At 36.5% G+C, this 19,662-nt stretch overlaps 2 protein-coding genes across 2 annotated transcripts; both read left to right on the forward strand.

The window, feature by feature from the left end:
- The first annotated feature begins 4,665 nt into the window (after nt 1-4,665).
- LOC103944151 (auxin response factor 3) lies at nt 4,666-9,775 on the forward strand. The gene is made up of 12 exons (XM_009354565.3): nt 4,666-5,414; nt 5,534-5,590; nt 5,916-6,095; nt 6,225-6,309; nt 6,473-6,563; nt 6,634-6,798; nt 6,923-7,042; nt 7,114-7,189; nt 7,891-8,050; nt 8,136-8,992; nt 9,114-9,210; nt 9,471-9,775. Exons 1-11 carry the CDS (start codon nt 4,986-4,988, stop codon nt 9,165-9,167), a joined length of 2,274 nt encoding a protein of 757 aa, XP_009352840.2. The 5' UTR covers nt 4,666-4,985; the 3' UTR covers nt 9,168-9,210; nt 9,471-9,775.
- A 1,720-nt stretch (nt 9,776-11,495) lies between these two features.
- On the forward strand, nt 11,496-16,327 carry LOC103944153 (MLO-like protein 6). Its single transcript, XM_009354568.3, has 13 exons — nt 11,496-11,690; nt 11,984-12,041; nt 12,140-12,294; nt 12,430-12,546; nt 12,921-12,981; nt 13,585-13,673; nt 13,766-13,840; nt 14,104-14,192; nt 14,637-14,689; nt 14,783-14,823; nt 14,931-15,104; nt 15,536-15,571; nt 15,675-16,327. Exons 1-13 carry the CDS (start codon nt 11,565-11,567, stop codon nt 16,122-16,124), a joined length of 1,524 nt encoding a protein of 507 aa, XP_009352843.1. The 5' UTR covers nt 11,496-11,564; the 3' UTR covers nt 16,125-16,327.
- Nucleotides 16,328-19,662: the final 3,335 nt, after the last annotated feature.

Genomic DNA, 19,662 nt, shown 5'->3' on the forward strand with positions numbered 1-19,662 from the left:
CCTATTTGATTTTGTTAGAAATGATATTTATATATGATCCATTTTTAAAAATAAATCAATTAAAATAAATTTCGAGATTATAATTGGTTCACTAATGGGACACATACAATAAAATAATTAAAAATAATAATTGACATCATCTTTTATTATATTTCAAATTTGGCATAAAAAAAACTTATATGTCAATCCACGTAAGATTAACATATCGATTAGAGTTTCTTCCTGCCCTTGGAGATGGTCTAAGTAACCTTAGATTAACATTCACCTCCAAAGTCCTCAAAGTTTTCTTTTCATTGAAGATGTGAATTATGTCATTTTATCAATGTTACATGTCAGTTAATTTTGCTTTTAAATTTGAATCTATCTGTTATTAGATAACTAAATATAGAGTATAGCATTATAGAGAAAAATGTTGGTTTTTTAGCCAAAATAATTCATGAGATTGACATAACTCCTCATTTGGGTCTTTAACAATGAAATTCGATAGAACCATGAGTTTGTCCAATGTAAATCATTTTGGTTATTTCATTAAAAATCTGTCAATATTCTTGTTATGTGGAGAGGTTAGTTTAACAAAAACATCCTTAAAAAGGTGATCACGTGGTTGTTCACGTGACAATTTAACGAGGATATTGACATATTTTCTAGAGATGGACAAAAATGATTTACGGTAGACAAACCACTTCTATCGATTTTCATTGTCAATGCTAAAATAAGAAGTTTTGTCAATCTCAGTGACAATTTTAGCTAAAAGGTAAAAAGAAGTTTCATTTCGAACTATTAATAAAATTTTTTTTTCCAATCTAGCTTTCAAAAGAGACAATTGAAATAAAAACTAAACGTTACATTTTAATTGTGAAGCTTTAAATTTCGCCCCTAAAATGCGCAACAAACTCAATTCAACTTATTCCGACTTAACTCGAACTGAATTGAGAAACTCAAAACAAAAGAAAAAAAAATAAAAAACACTTTCACGATTGGAAATTAAAAACCTCTAAATAAAAGTTTGATGAACATTTCTTGTTCCATAAACACTAAGCAAAAGCGTGTATCAAACGCTCTCACAGGGCGAGTGGTGGTTGGCAATTTTCCTATACAAGGTAAAACAGAAAGGAAAAGGATCCTTGCCGGATCATTTTTCTAAAGATCTTTCTGCGGATTTTGAAAATTCTATAATCGTGATCATTCATTATATATCGCGCGATCATAAATTATTTTAAAATTTAAATTTAAACTTAAATATAAATAATACCTAATAAAAACTAATTACATAATATACAATAAACGATTACCATCACGAAATTTTCAAATAGAAAGACTGAGTTCTTACTCAATCGGGCAGCCTAATGCAAGTGAAGACGGTGAACCCTAACATATACATACACATATATAGCTGTATAGGCGTATAGCCCTAATAGCCTGTAGCCCTGTAGTTACTGGGTTCTTTGCAATTGATGGCTCAGGTCAGATAAGGACCTGCTCCGTTTCTGTGACACAATTGTTTATGCAATATTTGAAATAACGGATTTACCCTTTTGGAACAGTCCTTAGGGAAATATAAAAGCTATTTTAGTCAAAATATTTCATGAGATTGTTAATTTCACTAATAATAAAAATTAATAAAAGTAGTCATTTGTTCTTCGCAAATTAATTTATTTTAATTTATTGTGAAAAATAGGTCAATAACTTTTATAAATTGTTATGTGAACAACCACGTGATCATTTTTTAAGTAATATTTTTATCAAACAAACTGATTCACTTAATGAGAATATTGACAAATTTTTAATAAAAGCATCAAAATGATTAACTGTGAATAAACTCTCAACGGTTCCTATCAAATTTGTTGGACCTAAAGTTGAAAACTGCCGATTATAATGTGCATCAGCATGACACCCACAATTTTAGTCACCATCTATATTTTGCGGTCTAGTTTAGTGGCTGTTCTCCATGCCTACATTTCCCTTTTTAGGGTTCCTCAAATCTATGGACTTCAACATTATACTTTCCTGATGAATATTAAGGAGATTATTTTAAAATGAAACTTTTTATAAACTATTTGTTTACCGTTAATTTTTGTGTTAATATTGTATGATCATATGCCAAAAAAAAAAAAAAAAAAAAAAAAGAAGAAGAAAAGATGACAAAGACTTCATAAAAAGTTATATTTTTTCCGCTTCTACTGTTTGAAATCTCAAGATTTCTTGTAAAGAGAGAGAAGAAAAACATGAAGAGAGCAAAAGAAAAAATTAACTATGAGAGGAGGGGAGGGAGAAGAGAGAATTCCCGTCTTTTGACTCCTTATTCTATTGAAAAAGGTTGACACTTAGCATTTTTTTTAAAGTGTGAGTGATGTCCACTTTTGTGAGCTCACTTTTAAATTTGAGTTGTTAAATCAAATATATAATAATTTTTAATAATTAAAAGTTAGGATTTTCTATGCGTATTATATAAATAGAGATTCATAGTTGGATCATTAATCATTGAATTCTTGATCCTAGATCTAACTCTTCATTTCAGGTATGTCACACACCAGAAGTTAGATTACAGTAAAATTTTCAGCTTTAATTTGTAAAATAAGGGCTGTGAAAATAACTTTAGTGCTGAAAATGCTTTTAGCAAAAAAAAATATATATATATATATATATGGGGGTAATATTGTCAATATAAAAGTTTCATTAATTGATATTGTTTCCCTTTCTCCAATGATAAAAGCTTTTTTTTTTTTTTTTTTTAAGAAGCATGTATAGAGTTGCTATTGCTTTTTGTGGTTTTGGACCCATGAATTTAAAAAAATACACATTTTTTTCACTTACCAAACACAACTAATGTTCCAACTTTTTAAGAAGCTGCTTTTGAAAGAAAAAAAAAAAATTAAACAACCCGAACTAGCTTTTTATTGAAGTTCATCTAAATGGGCAAAACAAAATTTGATCATTAGTTATACTTTTCGGAAAGGGATCCTCTCTGGATCCCTTCCATCAAATACACCCAATCAATGAATTCGGGCCCTTAAAATTGTATCCAACGACTAATGTTATTATAACTTTTAAAGGGTCCTCCTATTTTTAGCCGTTTGATCAAATTTAAAGGGTTCAGATTCATTGATTTGGTATATTTGGCGGAAGGGATCCGAAAAGGATCTCTTTCCATACTTTCCGACCAAAATAGAAAAGATAATTATGTTGGTTAGGGCATAACTGGTCACTACTACAATATACCTTAATCTGCATTTTGCAGAAAAAGGTGGGGGGTGCCATCTTTTTACTTGTCCCCCAATTGTTTAGGCATAATGACCCACATTTGACATGGCTTTTGCCCTAAGAAATTAACAAGAAATAATGGGCAATAAGACTCTTATGGAAATATCCAAACATGGGCAAATAAAGCAGTTGGGTAAATTTGCAGCAAAAGTGAAGAATGTCTTCAACATCATGTATGTTACTTTTGAATTTGGACCATGTTTTTCTCTCTCTTTTTCTCTCTCCTTTTTTTTTAATTTTTTTTTCTCTTCCAAGTTACCAAGTGAGTGAGTGGTAAAGGTAAAGCTTGCCAAAGTTGAATGTATAAAGCCCACAAGTGCAGGTTGCTAAAATACCCACCCAATTTAGATTTGGGAGATGAGGAAGGATTGCCCTAAAAAAGAAAAGTTCCTATGAGTACACTTTAGTTTTTGAAAGTTGGGTATTTTATATTACCCACATTTTACTTGCTTTTGGACAGTTTAACAAATGCTTTTGTTGTGCAGGAGAAGATAAAACCCAAAACATCCCCAAATTACAAGAAAATTGCCTTGAATGCCACGGTTGTTAGGATTCAAAGTCAATCATGTACTGATATGTAATAAAATTGAAGCATATGACAATGCATAATAGAAGAAATTCTTGAGTGCAGCCATCGAATCCCACCCTTGTATTTTGGCCCTAACCATCACCGCACCTTGATCTAAGTCCTGAAGAGTCTTTGGCTGTACAACCACAGGTTTAAGAGTCTAAACCGAAGAACTGCTTGTGTAATAAACCAAACACACAACCATTTATCATTCACCATCTTCTAAATTATAAAACTAGAATGATAAATTAGCAACCCAATGACTTCAAAAGCGATATGAAAAAAAAGAGAAGACAACCCAAATAGGGGGTTTGCTTTCACAAAAGAGGAGTGGCGAAAAGGAAGTGTTTATTTTTGGTTTTGTCAAAATCTTCATTAAAATAAGAGAAGCGTTTAGGAGACTTCTTAAAAGTGTGACTCTTCATGAACTCTCTAGTACCTTATATTTTTGGCACAATATTAATATGTTGGTATAATAATTAGCATTAAACTGTAAAATATCAGAATATCTCTAAAAAAATTGGGTTAGGATTTCTCTTAAAATAAATTAAATATGGGAGGAAGGAGAGAATGAAGATTCAGTAAGGAAGAGGGAAGGGGGGGATACGAGTGAGATTTGATGGAGTAGAAGGGGACAGAATAGACATCCGCCCGGAAATACAGGGGATACCGTACAACACCTCCACTTTTCAGTCCATGATATTTTATTAAATTTCGAACCGATTAAACCAAAAAAACCTCACACACCCTCTCTCTCTCTCTCTCTCTCCCTCTCTCTCTCTCTCTCGCTGTCTTTCTGCCACACACCACACCCAGCAGTTGCAGCTTTGCAGCTTTGCAGCAGCAGCAGCAGTGCTGCAGCTCAGCCTGCAGACAGAGAAAGAAATTTAATCTTTTTTTATTTAAAAACAGAGGGATTCAATTCAACACCAACAAAAGTACCGTATTAATTATCTTATCTGATTTTTTGCATATTAATTTCTGTTTTGTTTTTCTCTACTCCAAATTATAAAAGCTTTGAACTTTGATTTGATGCCCAAAAGCCCATCCACAAGAAAATTAAATAAAAATTAAAAATTAAGCAGTAAAGAGAGAAGTGCTTTTCTGAGCTTTCTTTTAGCAAAATGCCATCAAACCCATCTCTCAAAATGCAGAAATGAAACCTCCTATGCTCTCTCTTTCTCATCTCCATATTATAAACAAGCACAAGCATAAGCAGAAGCAAAAATCCAAGTGCTTTTCTCCTTCTTCTTCTTCCTCTTCCGCTTGTTGGGTACGTGCAGTTTCTGTTTGTTTACACATGGCTGGTCTAATCGATCTGAACAGTGCGACGGAGGACGAGGAAACGCCGTCGCCCGTCTCGTCGTCTTCGGCCTCCTCTGTCTCCGACGCTTTGGGTTCGTCGGCGTCGGTGTGCTTGGAGCTCTGGCACGCCTGCGCGGGCCCATTGATTTCGCTGCCGAAGAAAGGGACTCTGGTGGTGTATCTGCCGCAGGGCCACCTGGAGCAAGTATCGGATTTTCCGACCTCGGCTTATGATCTCCCGCCCCACCTCTTCTGTCGGGTTGTTGATGTCAAGCTTCATGTCAGTCTTCTCTCTCTCTCGACAATGCTTTTGGGGTTTCGGATTTTTGATGAAATTTGATAGCTTTTGGGGTTTTTGCTATCTGGGTTCTCAATTTCTTTAGGGTTTTTTGGTCGCAGGCTGAGTCTGGCACTGACGATGTCTTCGCTCAGGTTTCACTTGTTCCTGAAAGTGAGGTGGGTTTATTTGTACAGGTTTTTATTTTCTGTTTGGTTCCTGAGAAAATGCTCACATTCCGTAGAACCGAAACAATTAAAAACCCAATCTATAGAACTTCACTTTCTTTCTTTCCCGCTTTGGCATTTTTAAAGATTATATGTTTAGCATGTCGGTCTCCTTACTAATAGTCATTTTATGAATTTATGAATTAATTACTTATATAATTTGTACAATTTGATTTGGGGGTCGATGTTTTAATATTTTTTACTTTTCCCGGTGATTGTGTGATGTTTTTATCTATTAAACAGGGAGGTGAATTCACTAATGCTTTAATCTGTGTAGGAAATTGAGCACGGATTGCGGGAAGGGGAAACCGATGCAGATGGCGAGGAGGATATTGAGGCAATGGGGAAGTCAACCACACCCCACATGTTCTGCAAAACCCTTACTGCTTCCGATACTAGCACTCACGGAGGGTTCTCTGTGCCTCGTCGTGCTGCCGAGGATTGCTTTCCTCCCTTGGTATTCCTAGTTCATATTTTTCCCCAACATTTAGTTCAGCTTCAGCATAATTTTTATGAGACCGAATCATTAGTCTAATCAAGTACATGTTAGTAGTTTGTTTTTGAGGTGAATCGATTGTTCTTGTAGGATTACACTCAACAAAGGCCTTCACAAGAGCTTGTAGCAAAGGATCTGCATGGCCTGGAGTGGAGGTTCCGACATATCTATAGGGGTAATGCAAAAAATATGATCCCTTTTTGTGCTTCATTAGTTGGGGGTTTATCTTTCCACGAAACGGTAGCAATCTTATTAGAGTGTAATGAATTTTGTAAATTGGATGCTTTAGATTCAATGTTTTTCTGTTGCTTATTCCTTTTTCCAATTGGTTTGAGTAGGGCAGCCACGGAGGCATTTGCTCACCACTGGGTGGAGTGCTTTTGTGAACAAGAAGAAGCTCGTCTCTGGAGATGCAGTGCTGTTTCTTAGGTATATAACCCTTCGACTAAAGAAATTTTGGATGCCTTTATTTATAATTCTCATCCAGTATTTATAATAGGGGTGACGATGGAGAACTGAGGCTAGGAATTAGAAGGGCAGCCCAGGTTAAAAGTTCTGCTACTTGTCCAACTCTTTGTAGCCAGCAATTGAACTATAGCACTGTCACCGATGTGGTGAATGCTGTATCCACAAAGAATGCTTTTAATGTGTACTACAATCCAAGGTAATATGGCTTTCGTCATTTACCATATTTCTATCGAAATCTCAAAAGTTGCTGTGCTTTTGAGACTTTAGACCTTTCCTTCGTTCTGCATCTTTTTTCCTTATAATCTTCCATGATCTTGTAGGGCCAGCTCTTCTGAATTCATAATACCTTCCCGTAAGTTTTTGAGGAGCCTTGATCATTGCTTTTCTGCTGGAATGAGGTTCAAAATGCGTTTTGAAACTGAAGATGCAGCAGAGCGAAGGTTTGGCATTCTTACTTTTGAAATAGTTGTAGTTATGCCCAGAATTTTGATTAAATTTTTCGTGTTGGCAGATACACTGGGTTGATAACAGGGATTGGTGCATTGGATCCTATAAGATGGCCTGGTTCAAAATGGAAATGCCTAGTTGTACGTATTTTCTGTATATATCTTTTTTTTTTTCCTTTTTTTTTTCTTTCACTTTTTTGTTTGTGCGTATGCTTTTATCTGCTTGAGAAGGGCCGGGTGGTGAATGCAAATGTTATATCTAGCCTATGCAGTATCCACTTCAGGCACTAAACCAAAAGTTATCCTTACGGGACCATAAATTCTGTATTTATCTTTTTTATGGGACACTTTTCGTATTTGTTTTTCTACTTTGAGATTCCAAAAACCATTTCATGAACAAAACTGTGATAAGCTTTTTTTGAACAATAGTTGAAGCGTGACTCTGAGAGTGCAAAAGGTAACAAAACAAAGTGGCTAGCTTCATCATGTTCTAACTAGGATGAATTGTGTACACTTATTTTCATATATCATGTGAAATGTCATGATTTGGTAGAGTTTCTGGCTAAATTTAGACTGGAAGAATAAGTTTTCTCTTGTAGTAGCGACAAAGTTTATCTTAATTGTTTATGAAGCCACCCTGCTCGTAGTCCCTTGGAGTAGACACTCAGGGTCTATGAGCAATAATGTCTTGATAGTGAGAGTTATTTTTCACTGACGTGAAAGTCGTTTACCTAAATATCATAAGCAATGTTTCCTCTATTCTATAGCTTGACTTTTAGTTTAATTCGTTCTTGTCATTGGCTCTAGATATATAGGTTTTGAACATTTCTGTGCTCTTACAGGTCAGGTGGGATGATATAGACACAAGTAAGCATGGCAGGGTTTCCCCATGGGAAATTGAGCCATCCGGTTCTGTTTCTAGTTCCCATAGCCTAATGGGAACTGGTTTGAAGAGGTCCAGGATTGGTTTGTCTGCAACAAAACCAGAATTTCCAGTTCCTAGTATGTCCCGCAATCATAGCGTGACAATTCATCATAAAACTGATCTCTGCAACTTAATTGATTTATTTGAGTGTTTCCTTTTCAGATGGGAATGGAGCATCAGACTTTGGGGAATCTTTAAGGTTCCAGAAGGTCTTGCAAGGTCAAGAAATTTCGGGGTTTGATACTCCTTTCAGTGGTCTAGGTGTTCAGAATCCGCATCCATCTGAAGCAAGGAGAGTCTTCCACGGTTCCGGTGGTTCTGGGATTGCTGCTGGAAGTAATGGTCTCAGACAGTCACTTGTGGATTCTGAAATTGCCTCAAAAGGCATAGGCTTTGGTGAATCACTCCGATTCCATAAGGTCTTGCAAGGTCAAGAAATATTTCCAAGCTCACCATATGGAAGAGCTCCCACTTCTAACAAAGCTCATGAATATGGTGGACCTGGAGTCTATGATGGTTTTCAGGTGCCCGGCTTTAGAAATGGATGGTCCACCATGATGCAGAGCAATAATACACATGTGCACCCAGCTGCCACATCTGTGCAAGTTTCATCACCATCGTCTGTGTTAATGTTCCAGCAAGCAATCAACCCAGTTATGGAATTCAATTCGGTATACAATGGTCATAACCAAGAGGAACATACAGTTATAAATCGAACTCCATATGTCTCTGAATATGACGGTGGAAGGCAAACATCATCCTCATTTGGTGAACGTAACTTCAGCAGGGAAGATCATGGAGGCACGCATTCTTACAGTATTTCAAATGATCCAGTTATAAGTCGATCAACATTTAGTGGCAGTCAGGATTCAGTTTCCCCAACCAAAGGTAGCTGTAGACTCTTTGGTTTCTCATTGTCCGAGGACAAATGTGTCCCGGATCAAGCCCCTACTGCTGGAGTGCGGTTTCAGTCAAAGCCTCCTTTGATGACTTCAGCAGTTGGAATTACCTGTACTAAAGTAAGCAACCTCTTTGCTGCATGAAATACAATTTTCAAATGTTAGAATTGGGGGATATTTAATCTTGTATAAGACGCACGCGAATGATTATCTGATTTGCGAGTGGGGGTGGTATGTGTAGGATTGGGCTTTTGACTGGCACGGAGAAAGGATGGAAAGCTGTTTACAAGGATAGTGATCATTCTGTGCTTGTTGCAGATGATCCCCGGCAGTAACTAGTAAGTGCTCAACCGTCTTTCTGTTTTTGATCTGTTTACCACCTAGCATCGGAATCTACATGCATTCTTCGTTGCCCGTCTCTTGGCAAAACTTCCAACCGTATGGCTTGAAGTGCGCTTGTAAACCTTACCTATGGAACTCATTGTGGCCAAATATGTCGTCGCAGTACATCCTTCAAAAGTCGTACAAGTAACCCGATTAACATGAAGAAGATGCTTGTGGTTCGGTTGTTTATTTGTTTGAACTTCGTTTTTTGCAGGCAATGTTACCGTAATGTCAATAGTTATGCTTTGTACTGATGAAGAAAACGTTCGACGCTCGGGTTTTCCTCGGGTTTATGTGTGTGCTGTCGTTTGTGTAACTTAATTTTTGAGGCAAAAATTGTAACTAAGCGCTTCAAGTGGCTATGATTTGTATTGTTAATTCAGCTTTGAGAACATAAGTTTGTAGAATCTAAACTAATATTGCTTCACCCTCATGATAGTCCTGTTGAAAGAGGGCCTATCTGAACTAAGGCAAATTCTATCTACCCGATTGTAATATTTAATTAAATTATTGCCCCTACGTGATGTTTGTTCTGTCCAAAAGTGACCTGCTATTTTCTTAAATTAATTTATCGTTTATAGTTATGATTATATTTAAAACAATTAACAAATTTGGTGATGTAGTTATTGTTGGAGAATGTACAACTCTAAAATTTTGAATTATTGTTGGGTTTAGACTGTTTAATTAGTTGTTTGGGCGTACTCAGCTTACCTTTTTTACCCTCTCTTTACGTAACAGATGTACAATAATTTTTGTTTTTTAAACAAATAATTTCATTTTGCTTTTTGGATAATTGTTAAAGGGGACGGATTCGTGGTACATCATTTGTTCTACGTAGTTTTTGTAGGGCTTAATCATTAATATGTTTTAACGATTTGAATTGTTTATCTTTTAGAATATCATTCAAAGAATATGTGATTGCCCTTGTCAAATTTTGACCAAATCTTATAAGGGATTGGCAAACTTTTCAAGAGAAATGTTATGGAGACACTTAAAAGTAGGACTCTTTATGAACTTTGTCATCTTTTATTTTTTACACAATATATTATAACATTGAAACGAAAATTAACATTAAAGCTGACAGAAAGTACACAAAAAATTTCACTTCCAAAAAACCAATTAGAATTTCTCAACGTTTCAATTCAGTTTTATTATTCCTTGCAGCACAATTCGCAAAATTTTGCACGGTGTGCGATTGTTTGGAACATGTCCTGTCATATGAATTGAAAGTCTTAAATTATTCAATTAATGGAATATTATATTTTGAGCAGCCTTTGTTTCAGCAATTTTCTTGGAACACGTTCACCACAAAAAAAAAAAATGCAAAAAAAAAAAAGGTTTCCTGGACACAGTTTTAAGATCCTCCCCTTTGATTCTCTTATTTATTTAAAGAATGTGATAAACGATCCAATCAGCTCAGTCGTCAACATTCTCAAGAAGTCATAACCTTAAGTGCAACTGTGTACAACAAATGAACGTTATTTATTTTTAAATTACATACTTTTTATTTGAAAAGAGTTAGTTTTGATCATCAATTTTGATTATAAATACGTACTGATTAGTGTGGCATTGGTCGTATGATATAGACATATTGCATATGCAATGATGCATATTACTTTCAATAATTTGCTACAGTGATGTATAGAGAGTCAAGGATTCATGTGTCCTTGAAAATCATTTTTTGTGGTCCAAAAAACAAGAAACCGTGTCTAATAATATACCATGAAAATCACAAAAACGTGCTTAAAGTATTAAACATAAAAAAGCAGGTGTAAAAGCTAAGAAACTCCGACGGCTGTTCATTCAACAACAACTCGGATTTTAAGTCCTTAATCTCCTAATTAACATTCCCACGTAAGAAAAACCAGGAAAATACCCTTCTGGATTTACAAATATTCTTCATGTCTCATAAAGTGCAATCCTTCCATGCAATTTTTAGTTATTTCCACATGTGATGGAGCATGCATTGTCTTTTTATACAACCGCTAGCGGCATATATAAACACATCTGGAAGAGAACGAGAGGTGTGCTGCTTGTGATGGGTTGGACTGTACAAATTTCCCATTCCCTTGAGTTTGTCTTTATATATGTGAACACGTCATGAGAACAGTAAACGACAGAGGACGAGTCAGACATGGCGAACCTCATGCAGAAAAAGCCCCTATTTTATGACCAACCTAGCATCTTCTCTGAACTCCACTGGGTCCCAGGAGCCAGGAGGTCTATATGTTTTCCTTCTTTTACATTTAGCTAGCTTAATAAGCATATATTAGGTTTTCAGAGAGACAGAGAGCGAAGAGAGAGAGCGATGGCTGGAGACAACGAAGCTGCAAGCACACTTGAAGCTACGCCAACATGGGCTGTAGCCACCGTTGTCTTTGTGTTGATAGTGGTCTCCACAATTATAGAGTATTTGCTTCATCTTTCACACAAGGTTCGTACAGTTATATATCCATATCTGTGTGCGTGTGTGTATCTAGGGGTTGAATTCGAAGTTACAAACTTCATATATATCTGCATTTTAACTTGCATTGATTAAGAAAGCAGTTTCTGTAGCTCATGTGGTTAAGAACATTTACTTCCGTCGAGCAAGGTTTTTTCGTTTGAATTTCCCCTCCTGGATCACTTGTATCAACTTTTAACTTTGTTGCATGCAAGGCTGATATCGATTAATCAGCTGGACTTTTAACAAGGGGAAATGATGATTGGTATCGAACATTTTTGCAGTATTTTCATAGGTTGAAAAGGAAGGCTCTCATTCAGGCTCTTGATAAGATCAAATCAGGTTAGAATCCATAACATTCATATTCATGAGAAAATAGAAATCATAATTTATTTGGATAGTTTGGTTTCTGAAACTGTCTCTCTCTGTATATTATGTAGAATTGATGCTGCTAGGGTTCATATCGTTGCTACTAACCGTTGGTCAAAAGCCAATTGCAAATATCTGCATCTCTAAAAGCTTGGGTGATTCTTTTCTTCCTTGCAAGAGCTCCACCCACAGTGATGCCGAAGAGGAAACCAAATGCTCTAACCAGGTATATATCTACTTATTTACAATTAATTAAACCAATCTTAATTAGAACTGATTAATGCATGTTTAATGGTTAATTACTATATCTGTATTTCAGAATTAATGATGGGACTAATGGTTGATGAACAATACTGAACAGGGAAAAGTTTCTTTGATGTCCAGGGAGGGCGCGAATGAACTCCAATACTTAATTTTTGTGCTTGCTGCGTTCCACGTTTCGTCTTGTGTCCTCACCTTCGCTCTTGGTATGGCCAAGGTACGTAATTACATTCACTAATGTACATGTTTAACGCATGGGGAGTGAAAGGTAAAAGACGGAGATTGAGAGAGATGTGAAAAAAATGTACATAAGTGAGAGAGATGTGAAACAATATGGTCATCAAATTCTTCCAGTTTTACTATTTCAGAAATTTCCGGTACTCTTCTTGTTCCATAACATAATAGTCAAAGTACTATGTATAATTGTATATGATTTGATAGATGCATCGGAGTTTCTTTGTCTGCTTTTGAAATCTTGGGGACTTGGAAGCATTTTCCTTTCCCTTTTCTTTCTTTTTGTGTTTTCAACAATGGCGACGTTGGACCCGAGTTTGACTATGGTGGCTTTGTTAAATACTTTTGTTGTTCCAGATGAAAAGGTGGGAGCTTTGGGAGGCAGAAACCAGAACATTGGAGTATCAATTTACTCACGGTATGAATTTTTTTTTTTTTTTTTTGTCGAAAAAAAAATAAAAAAAGAAACTCTCACCATATGATTTGAGAAGATCAAATAATTTTAAAGGAAATATTTGATATGATAGAAAATTCACAGAAAATATAGAAAAATGATCAATTTGAGTTGTTCCTCCAACAATTTTTAACATACTTTACAGATAAAAATTAAAAAAAAAAAACCATCAGCAGTCACCAATCAAATGTTAATGCCGTGTGCAATAAGCGTTAAACAATGCTTTCATCAAAATAATGTCTTAAGTATTTTTTATTATAAAATGGAATTCTTATGGGTTTTTTATGTCTTAAGTATTTTTTTATTATAAAATGGAATTCTTATGTCTTAAATATTTTTTATTATAAAATTGAATTCTTATGTGTTTAATTATTTAAAAATGATTTTTTTATTTTTTATTTTTATAATTGAAATGATGTCAATGGTAGTCAACAACGGCCAACAGCGTGCCTAAATCATATTTTAATTGGCTGCGGCTGAGACGCGTCGCAATTGGCATTTTGTAACGACTGAGTTTTTAAACCATTTATCGTCACTAATTATGCGTTAGTCCAAATAATAATGTAGATCCACGAAGGTTTCAGCTCGCACATCAAACATCATTTGGGAAGCGGCATTTGAGATGTTGGAGTGATCACGGATTCCTCCGTTGGCCGGTAAAAACTCAATCAAAACTAATTAACCACCACCATTTTCTGTTAAAAGTTAAAACCAATAGGAAGCTTGATGTGTCTTTTTCCATCTGCAGGTCAGCTTTCTGAGACAATTCTTTAATTCTGTATCAAGAGTGGATTACTTCACTCTCAGACATGGATTCATAACGGTATTAGAAAATTCCAATCCAATTTAATAAGAGAAATTCTAAGGAGAATGCAGGTTTATCTATGGATTCTCTGGCACCTCACAATTTAACGCTAATTTTTGTGTCAATATTATAAAATATTGTGCTAAAAACATAAGGTGACAGAAAGTTTATGAAGCGTCTCGCATTTAACGGTTTGAGAGAGTCTCCTTAGAATTTCTCTTTAAATAAATCAAAACATGCATGGTCAAATTTAATGATTTCTTTTGCTTCTTTACTTCTAGGCACATTTTGCAGAAGGAAGCCGTTTTGACTTCCAGAAATATATAAGACGAAATTTGGAGAAGGACTTTGGTGTGGTTATGGGATCAAGGTAAACATAATTAAGATGGCTCTTCATGAACATAACCACTTGACGTTAACTCTTTCGCATAACAATTTCCAGTTGTATATCTCCTTATGGTTATCTCTTTATCATTTGAAGGTGCTTCTCTAAAAAATATCGATGCTTAAAAGTGCTTTTGTTAAAAGCACATAGACATTTTAATAAAAGAAGCACTTAGAGTAGCATATGCGTCTTCTAGAAATCACTTAAAGTGTTTTTTGTATTCTGAAAGCACTTCTAACTTTTTATGTCAAACATTATCAGAAGCATTTTTGACGATTTGAAAGCACTATTAATTATTTTAAAAACAGTTTCAAACTGCATCAGTCATCGCATGACTAAGGAGCATAGAACATATTACAAGGCACATACTCCCCTCCAACCGAGAATTGGGATAATCATAATTGATCCATTTTTATTCTTTTTTTGCAGCTGGTGGATTTGGCTGTTCTCAGTATCTGTTGTCATATTCTTCACTGCAGATGGTAACATGACCCGAATCCATTTAATTAATCAAATAGGTCTGGTTAATTATCGAGTTTGATTTGGCTAACTCAACCATTTGCTGTCATCTGCAGGTTTTTACAATTATCTGTGGGTTCCCTTTATTCCGTTAGTGGTAAGAACATCAACATACTTAAAACCATTTATGCCTTATTAACACACTAATTGTGATTAGAGATATAAGATCTCTGAATTTGATATGCTTTTGTTCTTTTTCTGCAGATGCTCTTGCTGGTGGGAACAAAGCTTCAGGAGATCATAACTAAAATGTGCCTAGACAGCCATGATAAATCTCATGTTGTTAGAGGAGCTTTGCTTGTGAAGCCCAGTGACCACTTTTTCTGGTTCAACTGGCCCCAGTTGCTTCTCCATCTTTTGCACTTCATTCTGTTTCAGGTGATTCTTTAATTAGTAATATGTTAACTTATAAGTTCAGTGTAATGGAAATAAGCAAACAAGATCATCTATATTCCATATAGTCGCTGGTAGAAAACACCACTTGCGCGACTAAACGTTAGGCAACGGAGCACTTTCTGTCGCCTAAGCGTCCTTCATATGACAAACTAAGGCAATTGTCGCGCAAAATCCACAACAAACCTAGTCCGTACTAAGCACTTTCCGTTGCCCAGTCCGGCTATAGAACAGAAGTTTGTTTTTATAACATTGATTGTAAGTCGAAATCACAGTCGCCAACAAAACGTAGCAACATTTTATCGAAAAAATATGACAATGTATGTTTGTTCCTTATTAAAGAACGTCAAGCACAAAAAATTTTGATGCTCTATAATCATCTTCTAACTACTTGTCATTTTTTCTGGGTGTTTCAGAATTCCTTTCAGTTGGCATTCTTCACATGGACTTGGGTAAGTAAATATTTTAACCTAATATGTTGTTTCAATTTTGCGAATGGGATAATTCCCTTTACGAATTGCATAACTAATTCTTAATTTCTATAAAATAAAACAGTACAAATTTGGGCTTACATCATGCTTCCACCATGAAACTGAGGATATTGTCATAAGGCTGGCCATGGGTGTAATGGTACAAATCCTATGCGGCTATGTCACTCTGCCTCTCTATGCTTTGGTCACGCAGATGGGTACATCAATGAAAAAAGGCGTGTTTACTGCAAATGTGATGATAGGGCTGAAAAAATGGAGAGCCAGGGCCAGGAAAAACCTAGCTCTTCGGAACCCAGCACGATTGTCGTTGGATGCTTCGCTTGAAACTTCACTATCAGTAAACACTTCACCTTCTTTCAGTGCTCATGAGGCTTCATTCTCCACCGTAGAGTTTGGTCGTCCGTCCGACGATGCAGAATATGTAGCACTTGAAATACTGGAGGCCCAAAAAGCACAAGAAAAACAGGCAGCTGAGGGACAGCAAAATAATGGTTCATTAGATCAATGGATCTGACTTGAGGAGTAGTAGAAAATCTCCAAGATGATCAATATCTATTTGGCCATTGGAGAAGACCAGTTTGTTTGTTTAGCTTTGGCCATGATGGGGTTGTTTGTATAGTTAAAATTGCCCCCATCATCTTGTGTTTATGTTCATAAATTAAATTAGAGCTTAGGAAATGTGGTTCGATTTTGCTGCCAATGAAGTTAATTTACTTACTTTTTCGACCAAAAGAAAAAACAAGGCACTTATATATTTCTCCTATGATTGCTTAAAAGCTACCAGCCAAAGAAGCATAAAAGCATTTTTAGGCTTTCATTCCCTCTTGATTTTAGTGTATGCCTTGTTGAAGTGTTCTAAATGGATGGTCCGAGAGTGAACGGGGCCAACTTTGGTGGTGCTTGTAGAGATGTGCGCACCAAGAGTACGAACTACGAGCCAACTTTGGTCGTATCCACCCATTCGACCGACACCATTCAGTTCGACAGTAATTTGTCGGTTGAAGTAAGATGGGATCCATTGGGGTTGAAAGAGTGGCATCATTTTCCGTTGTCAAGAAGCTGGTAGTAACCGAATATTTAGAGGAAGCCAACCGTGCACCCCATCTATTTCGCTATGAGCCGAGTTCGGTATCAACTTATTCGGCAGCATCGATACGTTTGCCGTGGATAGCTTCGAATTTGAAATTTTTGCACAAGTCAACTTGAATTCAAGGCCTGGATTTCAAGATTTAATTAGTTAGTTCTTCCGGTTCGACGGTACACGACGGACTCCATATCCGGTTTGGCGTTGATTGAAACTGATTCTCAGAGTTTCGGTGAAGTTGTATCGGCCCGCCATGTCATCGTGCTTCATAAAACTCGGTGGTGTGCTCGCCCAAGTTCTGTTGGTTTCTACAGAACTCGGTGCCAAAGAGAAAAATCTTCAGCAGTGACTCAAGGGAGGGTGTGAAATGTCCGTAATAGCAGTGCATCTCGGTTTGAGTCTCAACCCAGTGGCATCAATTATTGTTAGCCGAGCTCGGTGGTATCGACCCATTCGACCAATGCCATGTCGAGTTTGACATTGATTGGATTTCTTTTATGTTTCAAGGGGTTCGGTGAAACTGAGAGGGGTTGGGTGCGGTGTTTCAAATTTGATTGAACTTGGTTACATCCCAAGTTCTGATCGTCTGCCAAGTCCATAAATGCTGCCATGGAACTGTTCAATGGGCCAAATTTTTCGGCGGTAGAAATGCATGCAAGTTCAACATTATACATGCAGGGCTCAGTTGGAAGGACTATCAAAGATGCATGGTGGCAGAACACATTCAATTGAGTTTCGATGTGGGGTTTAATATTGTTTGGATTCAAAATTACATCATCGGCCAGTGCAATCAAGGACGTTGAGTAAGTATAGCTCTTGACCGTCAGATTGAAGAGTGAAGATCATTTTGTTATTATTGAAGGATAATATTTTGATTTTTATCATAATTATCTTTTAATGATAATTAAGATGAGATATGTAACCAAGCTGGAAACACGGTTGCACAATTCAAGTTGATTTTGGATGTTTGGCGTGTGAATGTGTGGGTAAGATCAGTTTGGTTGACTGACAGATTCAAGTGGTATGCTGCAAATTGATTATTATCCATTTAAAGTATGGTGATAAAACAAATGAATTTGGAGTTCACTTAGGCAGTAGAAGGTTATTATGCATGCATGGATAAAAATTATAAAGTGATGATGGAATAAAGTGCACCCTCGAATATCCTTGGCAGGATGCCAAGAATCTAGTCGGACAAATTGCATCAGGTTGGAACTCGTGGGCTTTGAAAGGATGGAAAAGATGGGATCACGTTTGAACTTTTTGATAGTGCATGATTGCACCTGGTTGGATTTGGTGGAAAGATGAGTGGATTGTCGTGATGCTTCGGTTTGAAATGCATGGCTAAGAGATAAACTTGCATGCTAATTATTTGCATGCCTTGGTTCCAACACGTGGAGATCATCAAATACTTGGATAATGATAGACAAAATAAGCAGAAAAGGAGATAATGATGGAGCTAGATTTTAAATTGGTTGGATAATTGCATGATAAGTCCATGCATTTAGTTGAGTCTGATCCATGCCAAAAATATCATGCAAAATTCAAGGATCAAGTCAGCACGTCCCTATAATACAGAGGCAGTGGTAATGAGAATGAGCTCTCTCCAATTCAATACACAAACTGCCCTGCGCAAACTCTCACTCTACGCGAAACCTTTCAACAACCTTGAGATTTATTTTTTTTTTTCCGCCAACACATCTTCAGTTTGGATAAATAGACTGTGAAGGCAACCAGTGACATCTTCAGTTTGGATAAACAACATTGTTGCCGTAGAATTAGTCGACCGTGGAGCACCTTCAGTTTGGATAAACAGCACTGCGTTGGGGCCGACTGATTACCTATCCAAGTCTCGGTCAAGAAGGATTTTCGAGTCCTTATTAGCAGAGGTCATCTCATTAGCTTTCTCCGCAAAGTGAGGTGTTACAGATTACTGGGCTCGGCATATTGAACGCCGAGTTGTTTTATGATTAGATATTTACGAGTTAGTTTTAGAGTTCGGCATTCTGACGATCGAACCACATTCACCATTAAGACATACATCTCTTTCAAGTACTTGTATCCGTATAGTTTGGTGCCGGTTCGGCGTGCTTTTACTCTTACGAATATAATCACGTGACCGAACCCGGAGCCAACAATCTGTGAACTTCGCAAGACTAGCAGCCTTGTCTTTAGGCTTTAGAACCCGAAGGCCGATATGTGTTCCTTCCTCAGCCGTAGTCACAAGATCAAGAAGTCAGCAGCACGCTCAATGCCACAACCACATATTTTACTCATCGGCCGAGCTTGACCGTCGAGTTGGCACACCCCGCACATAACCTATGGACATAGTTAGCTTATTGATTACTCGATTTAAGCGCCACGTAGGCTTAGAAACTTTTAGGGTCAACAAATATATATATATATATAGTTGGCTTGCTTCAGGATGCCACTACCGAGAAGTGAACAAAACATTCATGATTGGTGGCAGGCCAAGTTACCAAGAATTAGGTTTTTCTCGGCCCCTAAAGCAAGTTTTGAGTTTTTCGATCGACTGGTGTGGGGTCAAAGTGATTGCAAGGTTTTTCTAGTAAAGTTGTTGAGCCTAGTATATAATTGTTGCAGCCACAACGTTGGCAGAACAAAGATGTTATTGCCGAAGAAGAGTTTTCAGGATATGACAGGATTTCGTTGGCTACGAACAATTAATTTCCTTAACCATTTGGCTTACGAGCCGAAGTTCAAGGAAACTTGAGGGCAATGTTTGGACTCGATTTTACACTATTAGCTTATGCAATGAAGGCTATCAAGTGAACAACTGTCAACCGTTGGATGACAAAATAGTTAAGATAATTATTATTGAAGGATATATTATGGTTTTAAACATGATATTATCTTTTAATAATATATCAATTTATCTAGACTGAATATGATCAATATCCTGACGTTTGTTTGGAAATAAGTTTCTCTGCATGAGATAATATTAAAT

This window comes from the organism of the source record quoted next, unplaced genomic scaffold (genome assembly GCF_019419815.1).
Source record: "Pyrus x bretschneideri cultivar Hongxiangsu unplaced genomic scaffold, Pyrus_bretschneideri_v1 Contig33, whole genome shotgun sequence".
NCBI classification, from domain to species: domain Eukaryota; kingdom Viridiplantae; phylum Streptophyta; class Magnoliopsida; order Rosales; family Rosaceae; genus Pyrus; species Pyrus x bretschneideri.